This window comes from Neoarius graeffei, chromosome 8, assembly GCF_027579695.1.
Source record: "Neoarius graeffei isolate fNeoGra1 chromosome 8, fNeoGra1.pri, whole genome shotgun sequence".
NCBI classification, from domain to species: Eukaryota; Metazoa; Chordata; class Actinopteri; order Siluriformes; family Ariidae; genus Neoarius; species Neoarius graeffei.
In genome coordinates, this window is record NC_083576.1 from 29,790,760 (window position 1) to 29,807,479 (window position 16,720).

Genomic DNA, 16,720 nt, shown 5'->3' on the forward strand with positions numbered 1-16,720 from the left:
AGACTGGGAACCCCCCAGCAACACACCTTTGCAAGCAAGAGCTTAAATGCACAAGCAGCTGACCTGAAATTGAAGATTCTAACAAAGCTGAACACCTGGAACCACCATGCCCGACCACCAAGACTGAAGTCAGTCAGATATACATAACAGCAACAGTGATCCTGGAAATGCTTGGCTAGAAGATGGACACTCACCATAAGGTGCAATATCCACCATGGAAGAGAAGGTTCAAGGCTAAGATCAGGGCAACCTGGAGAGAAGTTAACCAGCTATCAGAACTCCAGAAAGGTATGACAAAGAAAGGGCCACCCAAGAAATACAGCAAGCTGTCCATACCTGAGGCCCTAGAGAAAGAGAAGGAAGCAAGAGAAGAAAAAGCATGGATGCAAACAGCGCGCCTTTTGGCGGATGGCGCCTTTTTCACGGCTGTCTGGGGGACTTGTGTGAATCGTGCAGATTTGATGAGGTTTTTTTTTGGGGGGGGGGCGTTGGAGTGTCTGATTACAATTTCATCAAAGTAAATTCTGTATTAAAATTAGTAAATAAGCAAATGCCATTACAGTCCATGAAACATAGGAAGTATGAGAAAACAGTAAATCAGAAAGCTGCGCACGTAAAGCCAATTATGTAACTTACGTTGGACTGATGGAAATCCTTGCGCGTGCAGTGAAGTGCAGCCAGCAGCAGATAATGGCGTGCAGCCAATTGGCTTTACGTGCGCAGCTTTCTGATTTACTGTTTTCTTCTCATACTTATACTTCCTATGTTTCATGGACTGTAACGGCATTTGCTTATTTAGTAATTTTAATACAGAATTTACTTTGATGAAATTATAGACACTCCAATGCTCCCCCCCCAAAAAAAAAACAACTCATCGGATCTGCACGATTCACACAAGTCCCCCAGACAGCTGTGAAAAAGGCGGCATCCGCCAAAAGGCGCACCGTTTGCATCCATGAAAAAGGAAGGGAAGGAAGGAAGGAAGGAAGAAAGGAAAGGAAGGGAATAAAGGAAAGAAGAAAGGGAAGAAAGAAAGGAAGGAAAATGAAAAAAGAAAGAAAAAAAAAACAGCTCACAGGTCTATTAGCCACTGAGCACAGCATAACGACAGTGCTCAGTGGCTAATAAACCTGAGAGCCAAATACAGCAACCTTCCTGATCAAGACCCAGTAACCATCACTGTGGTAGCCATCCAAGTAAGAGTCTTGAAAATGAAGAACTGGACAGCACCAGGCCTGGATATGGTTCACGCATACTGGCTAAAGAAGCTAACTTCACTACATAAGTGCTTGGCAGCACAGAAGAACCAGCTGCTCATGGATGGATCTCACCCAGAATGGCTGAGAAGGTTGAACAGTCCTGACCCTGAAGGACTCACAGAAGGGAGCAGTCCCATCCAACTACCGTCCGATAACCTGCCACTGCACAACATGGAAGCTCCTATCAAGCATCATAGCAGATAAGATGAATAGGCACATGACTCAATACATGAGCAAGGCCCAGAAAGGAATTGGTAAGAACACCAGAGGAGCAAAATCACTGGGTAGACAGTGCAGTAGCTCGAAACTGCAGAACCAGACATACCAATCTGTGCACTGCCTACAAGGAAACCTATGACTCAATGTCCCACGCATGGATCCTGGAATGCTTGAAACTGTAAAACCAACAGGACTCTCAGAACCTTCCTCAAGAACTCACGGAGGCTGTGGAAAACAACCCTAGAGGCCAACTTCAAGTCAATAACATGGGTCATCAAGTGCGGCATACACTGAACTGAGGGTGCCCAGTCTCTACTACTGTTCTGCATAGGACTGAACCCCCTCGGCCAGATCACCACCAAAAGTGGCTATGGACACAGACTACGAAATGGAGCAACCAGCAACCACCTGCTCTACATGGATGACAAGTTGTATGTCAGGTCTGAGCAAGACATCGATTCACTGAGCCACACCACTGAATGTCATTCAGACTAGATAAATGTGCCTGGATGGTAACAAGGAGAGGGAAAGCAGTCAGAACTGAGGGGGTGGTGCTACCAGACAGCACAATAGGAGACGTGGAAGACATGTATACGAAGGTAAGGCAAGTCCTGAGAAGTCAGCTGAATGGGAAGAACAAGGTCCGGGCCATCAACATCTTCACCAGGGTATCATCAGATACCCTGCTGGCATAATAAGCTGGCCGAAGGAGGAGACAGGCCACCGACATCAGGACAAGAAAACTCCTGACAATGCATAGAGGGTTTCACCCCAAGTCTAGCATCCTGAAGCTGTATCCTAAGAGGAATGAAGAAGGCCAAGGACTAGTGCACATCAGAGCCACTATCCAGGATAAAACAACAAAGATCCACGAGTACATCAGGGAGATGGCCCCCAAATGATAAAGTGCTTAGTGAATACCTCAAGCAGCGGAAACCCGAGAAGGACGTGCAAGACATATAAATCTTATAAAAAAAAAAATGTACACACACACACCGTGTGGGGAAATAAGGGCGGACTGGTGGTAATTTTCGGATTTGTCCGTCTGCATTTCAAAAGCATCAAACCGGATGGCCAATGAAAAATTGTAAAGATGTGGGTCTAATCTACTTCTAATTTTCTTCCAAATGTTATGCTGGGTAACACAGCCTATGAAACGGGTGTGCGTGACTTAAATTCATAACTCCGGCTAGGACCATCAGTGAGATGGTCCTAGCCCCGCCAAAATTTACAGGCACATCCCTCTCCCTAAGACCTTTCAAACCGGCACGGCCCACTATGACCCCACCTCAGCCTGCTATTCACCCCCAAAACCTGTGCAAGCACTACTGGTTGAGAACTTTAATATGAACCCTGGCTCAAGCCAGCCTTTAAAAATTCATAACTCGGCCATTGAAGGCCCTAGCCCTGCCAAACTTTGCAGGCATCTCCCTCTCCTGAGACCTTTCAAATGAGCCCAGGCTCAGCTCGATCCAACATCAGGAGCAAGTGCGGATCGCAGAAAGTTTTAGCACAAGCCCTGGCTCTGCCAACACACAGGGATTTAAAAATTCACAACTATGCCACTGAAGGTCCTAACCCCACCAAAATTTACAGGCATCTCCCTCTTCCAGAGTGGCACACTAAATAAGATAATAATAATAATAATAATAATACACTCAGTATTCAGTGCTGTTTTTATTGCACGATGCAGCTGAATTAGTGTTTTAGGGTTGATGGTATCCGATCCAGTCAATTGATTAGGAGTTCAATTTACATGAAACTTTACAGTATAGTATTATATGCCAAACTGCCAAATCAATGGTTATGTGCATTCCCCCCCCCAGTCATAGTCATGTGCTTTGTAGGATGTACAGTGGTTCCTGAATGTTTGTGAACCCTTTAGAATTTTCTATATTTCTGCATAAATATGACCTAAAACATCAGATTTTCACACAAGTCCTAAAAGTAAAGAGGGCCCAGTTAAACAAACGAGACAAATATTATAGTTGGTCATTTATTTACTGAGGTAAATGATCCAATATTACATATCTGAGAGTGGCAAAAGTATGTGAACCTTTGCTTTCAGTATCTGGTGTGATCCCCTTGTGTAGCAATAACTGCAGCTAAACATTTCCGGTAACTGATGATCAGTCCTGCACACTGGCTTGGAGGAATTTTAGCCCATTCCTCTATTCAGAACAGTTTCAACTCTGGGATGTTGGTGGGTTTCCTCACATGAACTGCTCGCTTCAGGTCCTTCCACATCATTTTGATTGGATTAAGGTCAGGACTTTGACTTGGCCACTCCAAAACATTAACTTTATTCTTCTTTAACCATTCTTTGGTCGAACGACTTGTGTGCTTAAGGTCGTTGTCTTGCTGCATGATCCACCTTCTCTTGACATTCAGTTCATGGACAGATGTCCTAACATTTTCCTTTAGAATTCACCAGTATAATTCAGAATTCATTGTTCTATCAATGATGACAAGCTGTCCTGGCCCAGATGCAGCAAAACAGGCCCAAACCATGATACTACCACCACCATGTTTCACAGATGGGATAAGGTGCTTATGCTGGAATGCAGCGTTTTCCTTTCTCCAAACATAACGCTTCTCATTTAAACCAAAAAGTTCTATTTTGGTCTCATCCGTCCACAAAACATTTTTCCAATAGCCTTCTGGCTTGTCCATGTGATCTTTAGCAAACTACAGATGAACAGCAATGTTCTTTTTGGAGAGCAGTGGCTTTCTCCTTGCAACCCTGCCATGCACACCATTGTTGTTCAGTGTTCTCCTGATGGTGGACTCATGAACATTAGCCAATGTGAGAGAGGCCTTCACTTGCTTAAGGCCAATTTATGCTGACAACCCAGTCCTCGCAGACAGTGTCTGCGTAGCCCCCCCACCTTCGCAGACGCTCTGCACGCACCTCCCAAAAATTGTGACCACCGCAGAAGCCTCGCAGACAAGAGGGCTCTGATTGGTCCGCTGTACACGCACTTCCGCTTCTCTACTTTCCCGGTTTGGTTTGTTTTCACGACCGGCATTTTTAAAAACACGAGCGAAGATAGAGCAGCACGAAGAGCGGTTGATTGAGGAAGTACGTACATCTATACGACTCCAGTTCTAGTCATTATAAAAAAAAAAAGTTCTAGTCATTATAAGTAACCGGAGGATAAACACTCCACTAACCACACCCACCAACTACTCCTAGCGACTTCGCGCCCCCTTGCGTTGTGCCGGTGAATAACATCGCGCACGCCTATTATCCCCGCTCAACAATAAATTACAACTGTCTGCGAAAAGCTAGCTGCGAAAGCCTTGTCGCACGAGCATGCAGAGGCCTTTAGACCCTGGGGTCCTTTGTGATCTCGCCGACTATTATACGCCTTGCTCTTGGAGTGATCTTTGTTGGTTGACCACTCCTGAGGAGGGTAACAATGGTCTTGAATTTCCTCCATTTGTACGCAATCTGCCTGACGATTGATTGGTGGAGTCCAAACTCTCTAGAGATGGTTTTGTAACCTTTTCCAGCCTGATGAGCATCAACAACGCTTTTTCTGAGGTCCTCAGAAATCTTTTTGTGCCATGATACACTTCCACAAAACATGTGTTGTGAAGATCAGACTTTGATAGATCCCTGTTCTTTAAGCAAAACAGGGTGCCCACTCACACCTGATTGTCATCCCCATTGACTGAAAACACCTGACTAATTTCACCTTCAAATTAATTGCTAATCCTAGAGGTTCAAATACTTTTGCCACTCACGGATATGTAATATTGGATCATTTTCCTCAATAAATAAATGACCAAGTATAATATTTGTCTCATTTGTTTAACTGGGTTCTCTTTATCTACTTTTAGGACTTGTGTGAAAATCTAATGTTTTAGGCCATATTTATGCAGAAATACAGAACATTCTAAAGGGTTCACAAACTTTCAAGCACCACTGTAGATTTATATTGTAAGAGTTTTTATTTTCTTCTATTTTCTAAGTTCTAGTCCAGCAGATTTTAGTCTGAATGCCACATATTAGCATGTCTAGTTTTGAGTCATTGGAAAGTCATCGTTACAAAGTTACTTGGAATCTCGTACTCAAAATTTTAACTCATGTAAGAATAGCTATATTGTTAACAACTAAATTTCTTATAGACTTATTATAAACATAGTATAAAAAAAACAGTCATTGTTGACAATGTTTCATGAGTGTTATTATAGTACCTATGTAAGAATACCAGTAAGTTGTAACCAAACATCCTTTACCTCACCTTTACCTTTACCTTTTTCTAGACATGGAACTGTGTGTACTACTGTTTTCTTGGGTATAACTTTAAGCAGGTTTTTCTTGAATCTTCTGACATTTTCTTGTAAATTATATTAAATTTGTAATGCAATTCGCAACTAATGTTGAGTGTAATTTGGCCTCTGAAGATCACAAAAATGTGCCTGGAAATAGCTGAGAAGCAATCTCCAGGCATCTAAAGCCCTTCAGCTTCCAGGGCCTGAAGGTGGGCCCCAGCCGCATTGTTCTGGGCCTTTGGCCCGTCATTTGGACAGGCTGAAATTTGGACAGACAGACAACGTTTCAGCCTTGTCTATCCTGTGACAGTCTGCTTAAAATTCCTTATTTCCCCACACTATACATCAGTCCACCAAATTTTCATACCAGATGCTCAGATTATGGATTTTGAGTTATACCTGCTGCATTACACTACCAAGCTTCCATATGCAGGAAATACAAACCAAAGTGAAATTGGACCAAGGAAAGTTACTGTAAATCTGCCATGAAATCATGTGCACACAACCCAAAATGGTCCATTTTCCAGGCAGAAATCCTTCAAAAGGTACATGATGTTTCAGCGAGGTCTAAAGTGTATTTTTGGACCAGAATGATACTACTTTTACTGTGGATTTGCAAAACAGCTATAGGTAATTTAATCTGATGCCTCATTGACTGGTTGGCACCATGCCAAATTCATTTTTTGCACTGTACCAACTGTCTCAGAATATTAGTTGCTGATACTCTTGTTCTAACATGGGACCAAATTTAACCTGTACAAAAATTTTACCAGCAAAGCTAGAACTGTTGATGGTCATAAAAAAGTGTTTTTATTCTTTCTAACTTCTGAACATGCAGTGTTGAAAACATGGAGACCAGGACTCAGAATCAGTCAGTACACGTACAATGAATGGACGCTGTCGAGTGTTTACTCATTTCCGGTTCTGGACAGTAACTACACAGTAGTCATTTAAAACAAGTCCTTGTCTCAAGTCCTCTAGAACCAGCCTGAGTCCAACACAGTCATGGATGTTAAAAGAGGTAAATAATATCCCATAAGGGGCACTATGAGGCGATTATTCGTTGATAGTTACTGGATCAGCCCGCAAAAACTGTGTAAAATGCATACTTTTCAATGCAGTTTCTACGCATTCTGTATACAGAGCACCTGTTATAAAAATCCCATGGCACAACACATACATATTTAAAAAATAAATAGCGTGTGTGTGTATTCATCTACATATTAAAAAAAAAAAAATTTTTAAAGTGTATATTTATACAGGTAGTCATCGACTTACGACCTATGCAACTTATGACCGATTGACTTTACGACCGTCTGGTTATGACTGGCAAGTGTTTCCCAGCTGAGCTAGCTGAGCGTACGACAGTTTCCGCCCCAGCTCCTGGCAGCGCCCAGCATCCAGCCTCTCACCGCGTACAACAGTTCCACCCCAGCTCCTGGTTTATGAAACGAGCAAATCCTCCCGCCAGCCTGAGCGCTGCAACAGCTGATGATGTAGACGACCCACAGCCAAGCACCAGTGATGCCAGTGGTCACTAAGTTTTGTATTTTGCTATGTTTCAAACTAAAATGTTTTCTATTTTTCACACCTGTATTTCATATTTTTTGTTTTGCACATATTAAACGAATTGTACTGTAAGTATGCAGTGTTTGACTTAAACCAAATAATGAGCCAAGGTAATGAAATAAGAAAATGTTGATAAAATAAGACTTTAAGATGATTACACTATCATTACACATCACAATATACTTACGTTCATTTAACATAGGCCGACTTACGACCAGGTCGGTTTACGACCGGTCAGTCGTAGCCAAACGCAGTCCTAAGTTGACGCATACCTGTATATTAGTTTCATATGGAATTTCATAGTTTTTATGTCTTATTGTATAATGTAGAAAACAGAGGTGGACAGTAACGAAGTACATTTACTTGAGTACTGTACTTAAGTACACTGGGTATCTGTACTTTGAGCATTAATTTTTTTGGAAACTTATGACTTTAACTTCACTACATTTGAAAGACAAATATTGTACTTTTTACTCCACTACATTTCTGTCAAGGTCCTCGTTACTATGAAGCAGCTTTGAAAGTGGAAATTTTTTTTCTTTTCTTAAGTGATTTGATTTTTCACAGGTGACACAGACAGCCTATGAGTAATCACTAGGGTCACATCACATCCATACACTGTATAATATCAAGTTCAGTGATTTCTCAGCAGCATTATTTGAACACGATCAGTTGATGGCAGAATGGAAGGAGGCAGTTCTTCTGGAGAATGCATGCACCCATGGCTATAGATAAAACCCACTGCTTCAGTTTTCTGAAAGGATTAAAGATTCATTTTGTTTTAAATATTTGCTTTGTTTGCCGAAAACGAACCACATCACGGCCTACAAAAATTCGCCATCCAACCTGCAGAAGCATCTTGAGGTATATAAATAGTTTTATTCCAAGAGAAAGCTTGCAACAAAGTTAACTGTGCTTTTAAAGCTAGCAATAACATTGCAATAGCTATGCAGTCTGGTTAGTCAAATGACTTTCTATGGATTTGCCTGCCAAGTTGTTATCGCCTTGTCCATGGCAAACGTTAACACACAGCTAGTTAATTTGGACACAGTTAGCATGTAAAAATGGAGTTACGCTAACATGAATAACGTTAACTTATCTGAAGTCCTTTCAGAAATACAACCCCAATTCCAAAAGAGTTGGAACGCTGTGTAAAACATGAAGAAAAAGAATGTGAAGATTTGCAGTCATGGAAACCCTATATTTCATTGCAAATGGTACAAAGACAACATATTAAATACTGAAACTGAGAAATTTTATTGTTTTTTGAAAAACATGCTCATTTTGAATTTGATGTCAGCAACACATTTCAGAAAAGTTGGGACAGGGGCAACAAAAGACTGAAAAAGTTGTGTAATGCTAAAAAAAGCTAATTTGATTAATTGGCAACAGGTCAGTAAGATGATTGGGTATAAAAAGAGCATCCCAGAGAGGCAGGGTCTCTCAGAAGTAAAGATGGGGCGGGGTTCACCACTCTGTGAAAGACTGCGTGGGCAAACAGTGCAACAATTTAAGAATAACGTTCCTCAATGCAAAACTGCAAAGAATTTGGGGGTCACATCACCTATGGTCCATAATATCATTAAAAGATTCAGAGAATCTGGAGAAATCTCTGTATGCAAGAGACAAGGCTGAAAACTGACATTGGATGCCTGTGATCTTCAGGCCCTCAGGAGACACTGCATTAAAAGCAGACACGTGTCTGTAGTGGAAATCACTGTATGGGCTCAGGAACACTTCAGAAAACCATCGACTGAGAAAACACTTCATTACTGCATCCACAAATGCAAGTTAAAACCAGATATAAACAATATCCAGAAACCCTGCCCCCTTCTCTGGGCCCGAGCTCTTTTACGATGGACTGAGGCAAAGTGGAAAACTGTCCCGAGGTCTGACGAATCAAAAGCAGAAATTCTTTTTAGAAATCATGGACACCATGTCCTCCAGGCTAAAGAGGAGAGGGACCATCTGGCTTATCAGTGCACAGCTCAAAAGCCAGCATCTGTATGAGGGGGCATTAGTGCACATGACATGGGTAGCTTGTACACCTGGGAAGGCATCATTAATGCTGAATGATATTAACACGTTTCAGAGCAATATGCTGCCATCCAGACAAAATCTTTTTCAGGGAACGCCTTCCTTCTTTCAGCAAGACAACGCCAAACCGCTTTTTGTACATATTACAACTGCATGGCTCCATAGCAAAAGAGTCCGGGTGCTAAACTGGCCTGCTGCAGTCCAGACCTGTCTCCCATTTAAAACATTTCGCGCATTATGAAGCGCAAAATACAACAAATGAGACCCCGAACTGTTGAGCAACTGAAATTGTATATCAGGCAAGAATGGGACAACATTTCTCTTTCAAAACTACAACAATTTGTCTCCTCAGTTCCCAAATGTTTACAGATTGTTGTTAAAAGTAGACATGATGCAACACATCGGTAAACACGCCCCTGTCCCAACTTTTCTGAAATGTGTTGCTGACATCAAATTCAAAATGAGCTTATATTTTTCAAAAAATAAAATCTCAGTTTCAACATTTGATACTGTATGTTGTCTTTGTACTATTTTCAATAAAATATAGGGTTTCCAGGATTTGCAAATTCTCATTCTGTTTTTAATTTATACTTTACACAGCGTCCCAACTTTTTTGGAATTGGCGTTGTATGTTTTAGCATAATCTTGCCAAATAAACAATGTAAAAATCTTTTTTTTTTTTTTTTCTGACGAGCATTAGCTACCCAATATGATTTTGAGTTTGAAAAAAAAAAAAGAGTTTGCTAGCATGTCAGGTGGAGTTTCACTGGCTAGCTAGCTTACGTTAAACCACCATGATGGCACAGCATGTGTTCATTTTCTGAATTCAAATTTTGTGTCTTTGGTAACGACATTAGGTTTTGTAAGCATTGTGGCAATAATAATGCGTTGACAAAGTGTACTTTTAATACTTAAGTATTTTTAAAAGCAAGTACTTCAGTACTTTAACTAAAGTAAAAATTTGACTGTACAACTTTCACTTAGAGTAATATTTGATCAGTGAGATCTGTACTTTCACTGAAATAATGAAGTTGGGTACTTTGTCCACCTCTGGTAGAAAATAGTCCAAATACAGAAAAGCCAATGAATGCGTAGGGGTGTCAAAATGTATGACTGGTACTGTATCCTTGATCGTGAAGGAAATGCACAATAGTTCTTAAAATGTACCGGTAGCACAAATTCTTACATGTAATTCTTAAAAGCATTTGGTTGGAAAGACACCTAGTGAGGCAAGACGAAAAAACACACTCTTGCACAATTAACTAATTCTGCTGACTCACCTATAAAGTGATAGCTCTCAATGGAGCGCAGGTCATATAGGTGCTCTCGTGTGCTGGTGACCACTCGCTCAGATCCATTTCGCACCAAGTAACCCAGCAGCAATAAGGACTGGGAGGGAGGGAGGGAGGGAGGGAGAGAGAGAGAAAGCAAAAAGGGGGGAAAAAACCCACACAGTATGGTTCAGTGAAAAACAAACTGATTTTGTGATTGAAATATTTTATATTAATATATGCAGATTAAAAAAACAAACAACGAAAGATGGAGAGTGGCAATTCCCCCCCTAATGTAAGACGTGACATTCATCTACAAAATCATAGACAGGACAAAATTATCAGGTCCCTGTTAAGTTTGTTGAAAAAAGTAGGTTTGAGTTAGAATTCTCTCAGATGAGGAAAATGTAAACAATGCCAATCCAAATGGTATAATGGGACTACCCCAAGTCTATATGTATAACTAATCCCATCTGAATATAATGATATCCCCTCACATCCATTATAATCATTATGCTGAAGATTGAGCATTCAATCATAACATTTACCTTGTAAACTCTCCGCCAGTTTTTCTTGTTGTCCTTCAACATTCGGTACCACAACATGTTCATTACTTCTGGAAACTGCTCATACATGAATGTAGCCCTATGCATATACACAGACAGCAGTAAAGCACTGAACATATCCAAGGACAATGTTCAGATAATGAGAGCAGCAGATCACCACATCAAAACATACTATATTTGTAAAAGTTTTGTGGACACTTGGCCCGATATGTGCCTGTTGAAGATCCCATTAAAGATTTATTCTCCTTTTGCTGAGTGAAATATCCTTCACTCTTCTGGGAAGGCTTTCCACTAGGTCTTAGAACATTGCTGTGGGGATTTGCTCATTCAACCACAAGAACACGGAGGTTGAGCACTGATGTTGGGCTAGAAGGCATGACACGCAATCAGCTTTCCAGTTCATCCCAAAAGATTCTTTGCAGGCCCCTCACTTCTTCCACAACAACCTTGGCAAACCATGTTTTATGGAGCTCACTTTGTGCACAGGGGTCTTTTCATGCTGGAACATGTTTGGGTCCATTAGATCCAGTGAAGGGAATTCTTCATGCTACAGTATACAAAGCCATTCTACATAATTCTATGCTTCCAAATTTGTGGCAACAGTTTGAAAAGAACCAAATATGGCCATGGTGACCTGGTGTCCAAATACTTTTGGCCATAGTCAAGTGTATTTGTACAGCGCTTTTAACAATAAATATTGTTGCAAAGCAGCTTTACAGAATTTGAATGACTTAAAACATGAGCTAATTTTATCCCTAATCTATCCTCAATGAGCAAGCCATAGTGTGATTCTTACACCCCATTCCCACTCAGTGAAATTTTTTTTTTATTCATTATTTTGCTGTAATGGCATCCTGTTGGAATGGGAGTAAATTGGCAAAGCCAAAACGTTAATCTATCCCCAGTAAACCTAGTAACCTTTATGGAAAACTTTTGTCACAGCTCCAGTGGGAATAGGAACCATGTGATTTACCTGTTGTGACTGGTCGTGACATTGCTGATGGTGGTGTAAATGATGGAGTGACAGAGCAATGGCTGTAAAGCAACCCGCAGTAAACTCAAGACAAGTTAAGAAAACATTGGCAGATATGCTCAGAGATCTAACCCGGATAGCCGAAAAGGCGAATAAGATATAAAGCTTGTCCATGTACATACATACCTATGATGAAGTTTCATTTATAAAAAACATAATGACATCAACAGTAACTAATAATAAAACAGTTAACACAATATACTATCATAAAAGTTATGTGAATGTGCTTTCTCGCTCTCTCTCTACCCCCAAATAAACAGGATTCTGACTTTTATACTTAATATTTTTTAATCGTGGTTGATGCATGGGGAAGTATACCGGTACATGTGCAGAAATCCGTTATTTACACAGGATAGTCAAAGCAACAAAAAACAGCAAGCATGAAAACACAAGAGTCTAAGTGAGGAACACAACGAGCATCTGCATGGAAAATAAAAACCAAACGCAAGACAAACTAAAATGGTTTAAATAAAGTGAGTAATGTGAAAAAAGTGAAAAAAGAAAAAGTGAAAAAATGTGAAAAAAGTGAAAGCAGGTGTGTGTGATTGCTGCTGTCTATAAACAGGGTGTGTGGGAATTGTAGTTTAAGGGGTCATGCTTGTATGCTTGAGGAAGTCAGCAGATACAGAGGTTCCACTGTATGAGGAAAAAAGGTTAATAAAATAGCCTTTGCTTGAACAAGTGTTCAAAAACAGGAAGAGAACTCTCCCAGAGACATGATGCAGCTTGACTGGTGCTATGTTGCTAATGAGCTAATGTCTCAGCTTGGACTTTTTAAAACAATGGACTTGCTGCCTCATGAATTATACATCATATCAGTTGTCGCATGGTCCGTGCTCTGTAGCATGCCATGAAATACAATCAGGTGATGTGATACAAAAACCATTAATGTATGTGAAAGGAGTTTTACTTACCTGGCTATCTCTCCCATTAGCTGGCCAGAAGGTCCCCATGGGTCATCATTTGTAGCTTCTCGAACCTTGGATTCAATTTCTGAATAGTTCATAACAACATTGGTTCTGTAAAAGAAGACCACATGAACCAGCAAAAGTTTATTCATATGCTAATAATGACTTAATAAAGAACAAATTGAACCAAAAGAGTGCCATTACAGTAACTGACTAAAATTTGCCTGCTACAACTTCTGACGAGTTAAAAAAAAAAAAAAAAGAAAAAAAAAAAAAGAAAATGCTGCCTCAACTTCCTGCTCACAAAGGTAGGAAAATGCCCACAACCCCAAGTTCAGCATACATCATCATGTCAACATGGGTGTTCATATGGTAAAGTTCCACTTCTGTATGGTAGAATTTGATTCAGATCAAATCAACATATAACCCTACAACACTGACTATACAGTTCACTGTTTTGAGAAGACACACCCATTATTAACTTCACAGTTCACTCCTAGCACCAACATTAGGTGACTGACTTTTTCCTACAAAAAGACAAGCTTTCATGATTTGTACCCCACTTTGTTAAAAATGAGATTGAAAATGGTACAATACTGTGGCCATATTTAAGGATCTACAGCTTAAACAGCTTCAAATAACCTGCAATAACGCTGCACGTGGTATGGGACATACACTGTGTCAAACTGTACCCCATTCACACTCGCACTGAAAACTGTATTTTATTGCCATTATGCTGTAATGGTGTCATGAGGGAATGGGAGCAAAACACTAATGAAATGTTAATCTAGCTCCTGGCGACTAAGTAGCATGAATGCTAATCTATTGCTGCAGCTTCAGCAGCACCTGGAACCATAGGATTGTGCCATGACCAGTCGTGATGTTGCCAGCAATGATGTACAGCGGTGCTTGAAAGTTTGTGAACCCTTTAGAATTTTCTATATTTCTGCATAAATATGACCTAAAACATCATCAGATTTTCACACAAGTCCTAAAAGTAGATAAAGAGAACCCAGTTAAACAAATGAGAGAAAAATATTATACTTTGTCATTTATTTAGTGAGGAAAATGATCCAATATAACATATCTGTGAGTGGCATAAGTATGTGAACCTTTGCTTTCAGTATCTGGTGTGACCCCCTTGTGCAGCAATAACTGCAACTAAATGTTTCCGGTAACTGTTGATCAGTCCTGCACACCGGCCTGGAGGAATTTTAGCCCATTCTTCCATACAGAACAGCTTCAAATCTGGGATGTTGGTGTGTTTCCTCACATGAACTGCTCGCTTCAGGTCCTTCCACAACATTTCGATTGGATTAAGGTCAGGACTTTGACTTGGCCATTCCAAAACATTAACTGTATTCTTCTTTAACCATTCTTTGGAAGAACGACTTGTGTGCTTAAGGTCGTTGTCTTGCTGCATGACCCACCTTCTCTTGAGACTCAGTTCATGGACAGATGTCCTGACATTTTACTTTATAATGCACATATACTGTATAATGCTGGTATAATTCAAAATTCATGGTTCCATCAATGATGGCAAGCCGTCCTGGCCCAGACGCAGCAAAACAGGCCCAAACCATGATACTACCACCACCATGTTTCACAAATGGGATATGGTTCTTATGCTGGAATGCAGTGTTTTCCTTTCTCAAAACATGAGGCTTCTCATTTCAACCAAAAATGTTCTATTTTGGTCTCATCCTTCACAAAACATTTTTCCAATAGCCTTCTGGCTTGTCCACGTGATCTTTAGCAAACTGCAGAGGAGCAGCAATGTTCTTTTTGGAGAGCAGTGGCTTTCTCCTTGCAACCCTGCCATGCACACCATTGTTGTTCAGTGTTCTCCTGATGGTGGACTCATGAACATTAACATTAACCAATGTGAGAGAGGCCTTCAGTTGCTTAGAAGTTACCCTGGGCTCCTTTGTGACCTCGCCGACTATTACACGCCTTGCTCTTGGAGTGATCTTTGTTGGTCGACCACTCCTGCGGAGGGTAACAATGGTTTTGAATTTCCTCCATTTGTACACAATCCGTCTGACTGTGGATTGGTGGAGTCCAAACTCTTTAGAGATGGTTTTGTAACCTTTTCCAGCCTGATGAGCATCAACAATGCTGTTTCTGAGGTCCTCAGAAATCTCCTTTGTTCGTACTATTATACACTTCCACAAACATGTGTTGTGAAGATCAGACTTCGATAGATCCCCGTTCTTTAAATAAAACAGGGTGCCCACTAGGGCTGGGTATCACCAGATACCTCACGATATGATGGCGATATTTTGCCCACGATAACGATAATATCACGGTACAGCAATTCTGCGATAATCAATATATTGCAAGAAATTTCAACCACATCACAATATCTGTGTCACTGAAGAAAATCAGAATTTATTGACCACTGTAAAATTACATTTCACATACATAACTACACACTCTTGCCAGACATATATTTGTCTCTATTCTATTGCTGGCAAAACCAAGAGTTGCTTCACTACAACATACAGAAAACTCCCATTTCTGTGCTAGTATTATCAACTTTTCTGTAAGCATGGACACATCAGTGCTGCTTAACAAGCAGAATCAAATTGTTTTATGAAAACTTAAAACTTGCACTGCAGACTGCACATACATTTCAGTGCTAACACTAATTTCAATTTGTTCTTTGTAAACTTGAGAACATATACCTGAGAACATTTAACTTGTGCTTATTTTGCAGGAACAACACACTGTCTGAAACACATTGAAAAGTGCAGTGGGCATCTTAATTGGAGCATCTTAATTTAATTGGAGCGAAACAGGTTTTGCAAAGTGCATTCTCTTTGTCCGGCTCACTGTTTTTTTTTCTCCTTTCCTTTGGAATCCAAAGTGCCTCCAAACATCTGCCTTAAAGTTCGGCGGCGTCTCTAGGTTTATGTTAAGAGCCATGCTTGCCTGTTTTTTTTCCTCACTGCAACCGCCGGGGAAAAAAGAGAAGATGAAGAGTGCCTTGCAGTGAGGTAGCGGCACAGCGACACCTCGCGGAGCGGAGGTGCGGAAGTCGTACTGGATTTACAACCCGTCTGAAACATGATTTTATTATTTGAAAAAATATCGATATTCAAATTGAGTATCGATATTGAATCGGAAGACAAAGTATTGTGATATATCGCCGTATCGATATTTTTGCACACCCCTAGTGCCCACTCACACCTGATTGTCATCCCATTGATTGAAATCACCTGACTCTAATTTCACCTTCAAATTAACTGTTAATCCTAGAGGTTCACATACTTTTGCCACTCACAAATATGTAATAGTGGATTATTTTCCTCAATAAATAAATGACCAAGTATAATATTTTTGTCTCATTTGTTTAAATGGGTTCTCTTTATCCACTTTTAGGACTTGTGTGAAAATCTGATGTTTTAGGTCATATTTATGCAGAAATATAGAAAATTCTAAAGGGTTCACAAACTTTCAAGCACCACTGTAAATGATGCAGTGATCTTTAGATCTGCATGCAAATTTCTTTGTAATCGTAGAAATGGGGGGGGGGGGTTAAATGTTCAGTGGCAGGAAGAGAAAACTCTCTCAA

General features: G+C 40.4%; 1 protein-coding gene across 2 annotated transcripts in view; it reads right to left on the minus strand.

Annotated features, from left to right (window-relative positions):
• The window catches only part of clint1a (clathrin interactor 1a), a 79,496-nt gene that overhangs the window by 29,912 nt on the left and 32,864 nt on the right, over positions 1-16,720 (minus strand). For both annotated transcript variants that reach the window (XM_060927555.1, XM_060927554.1), the window contains exons 2-4: positions 13,150-13,254; positions 11,185-11,281; positions 10,646-10,754 (exon numbers count right to left, since the gene is read on the minus strand). In XM_060927555.1, the coding sequence (XP_060783538.1) occupies positions 10,646-10,754; positions 11,185-11,281; positions 13,150-13,254 (311 nt within the window). The remainder of the gene's footprint in view (positions 1-10,645; positions 10,755-11,184; positions 11,282-13,149; positions 13,255-16,720) is intronic.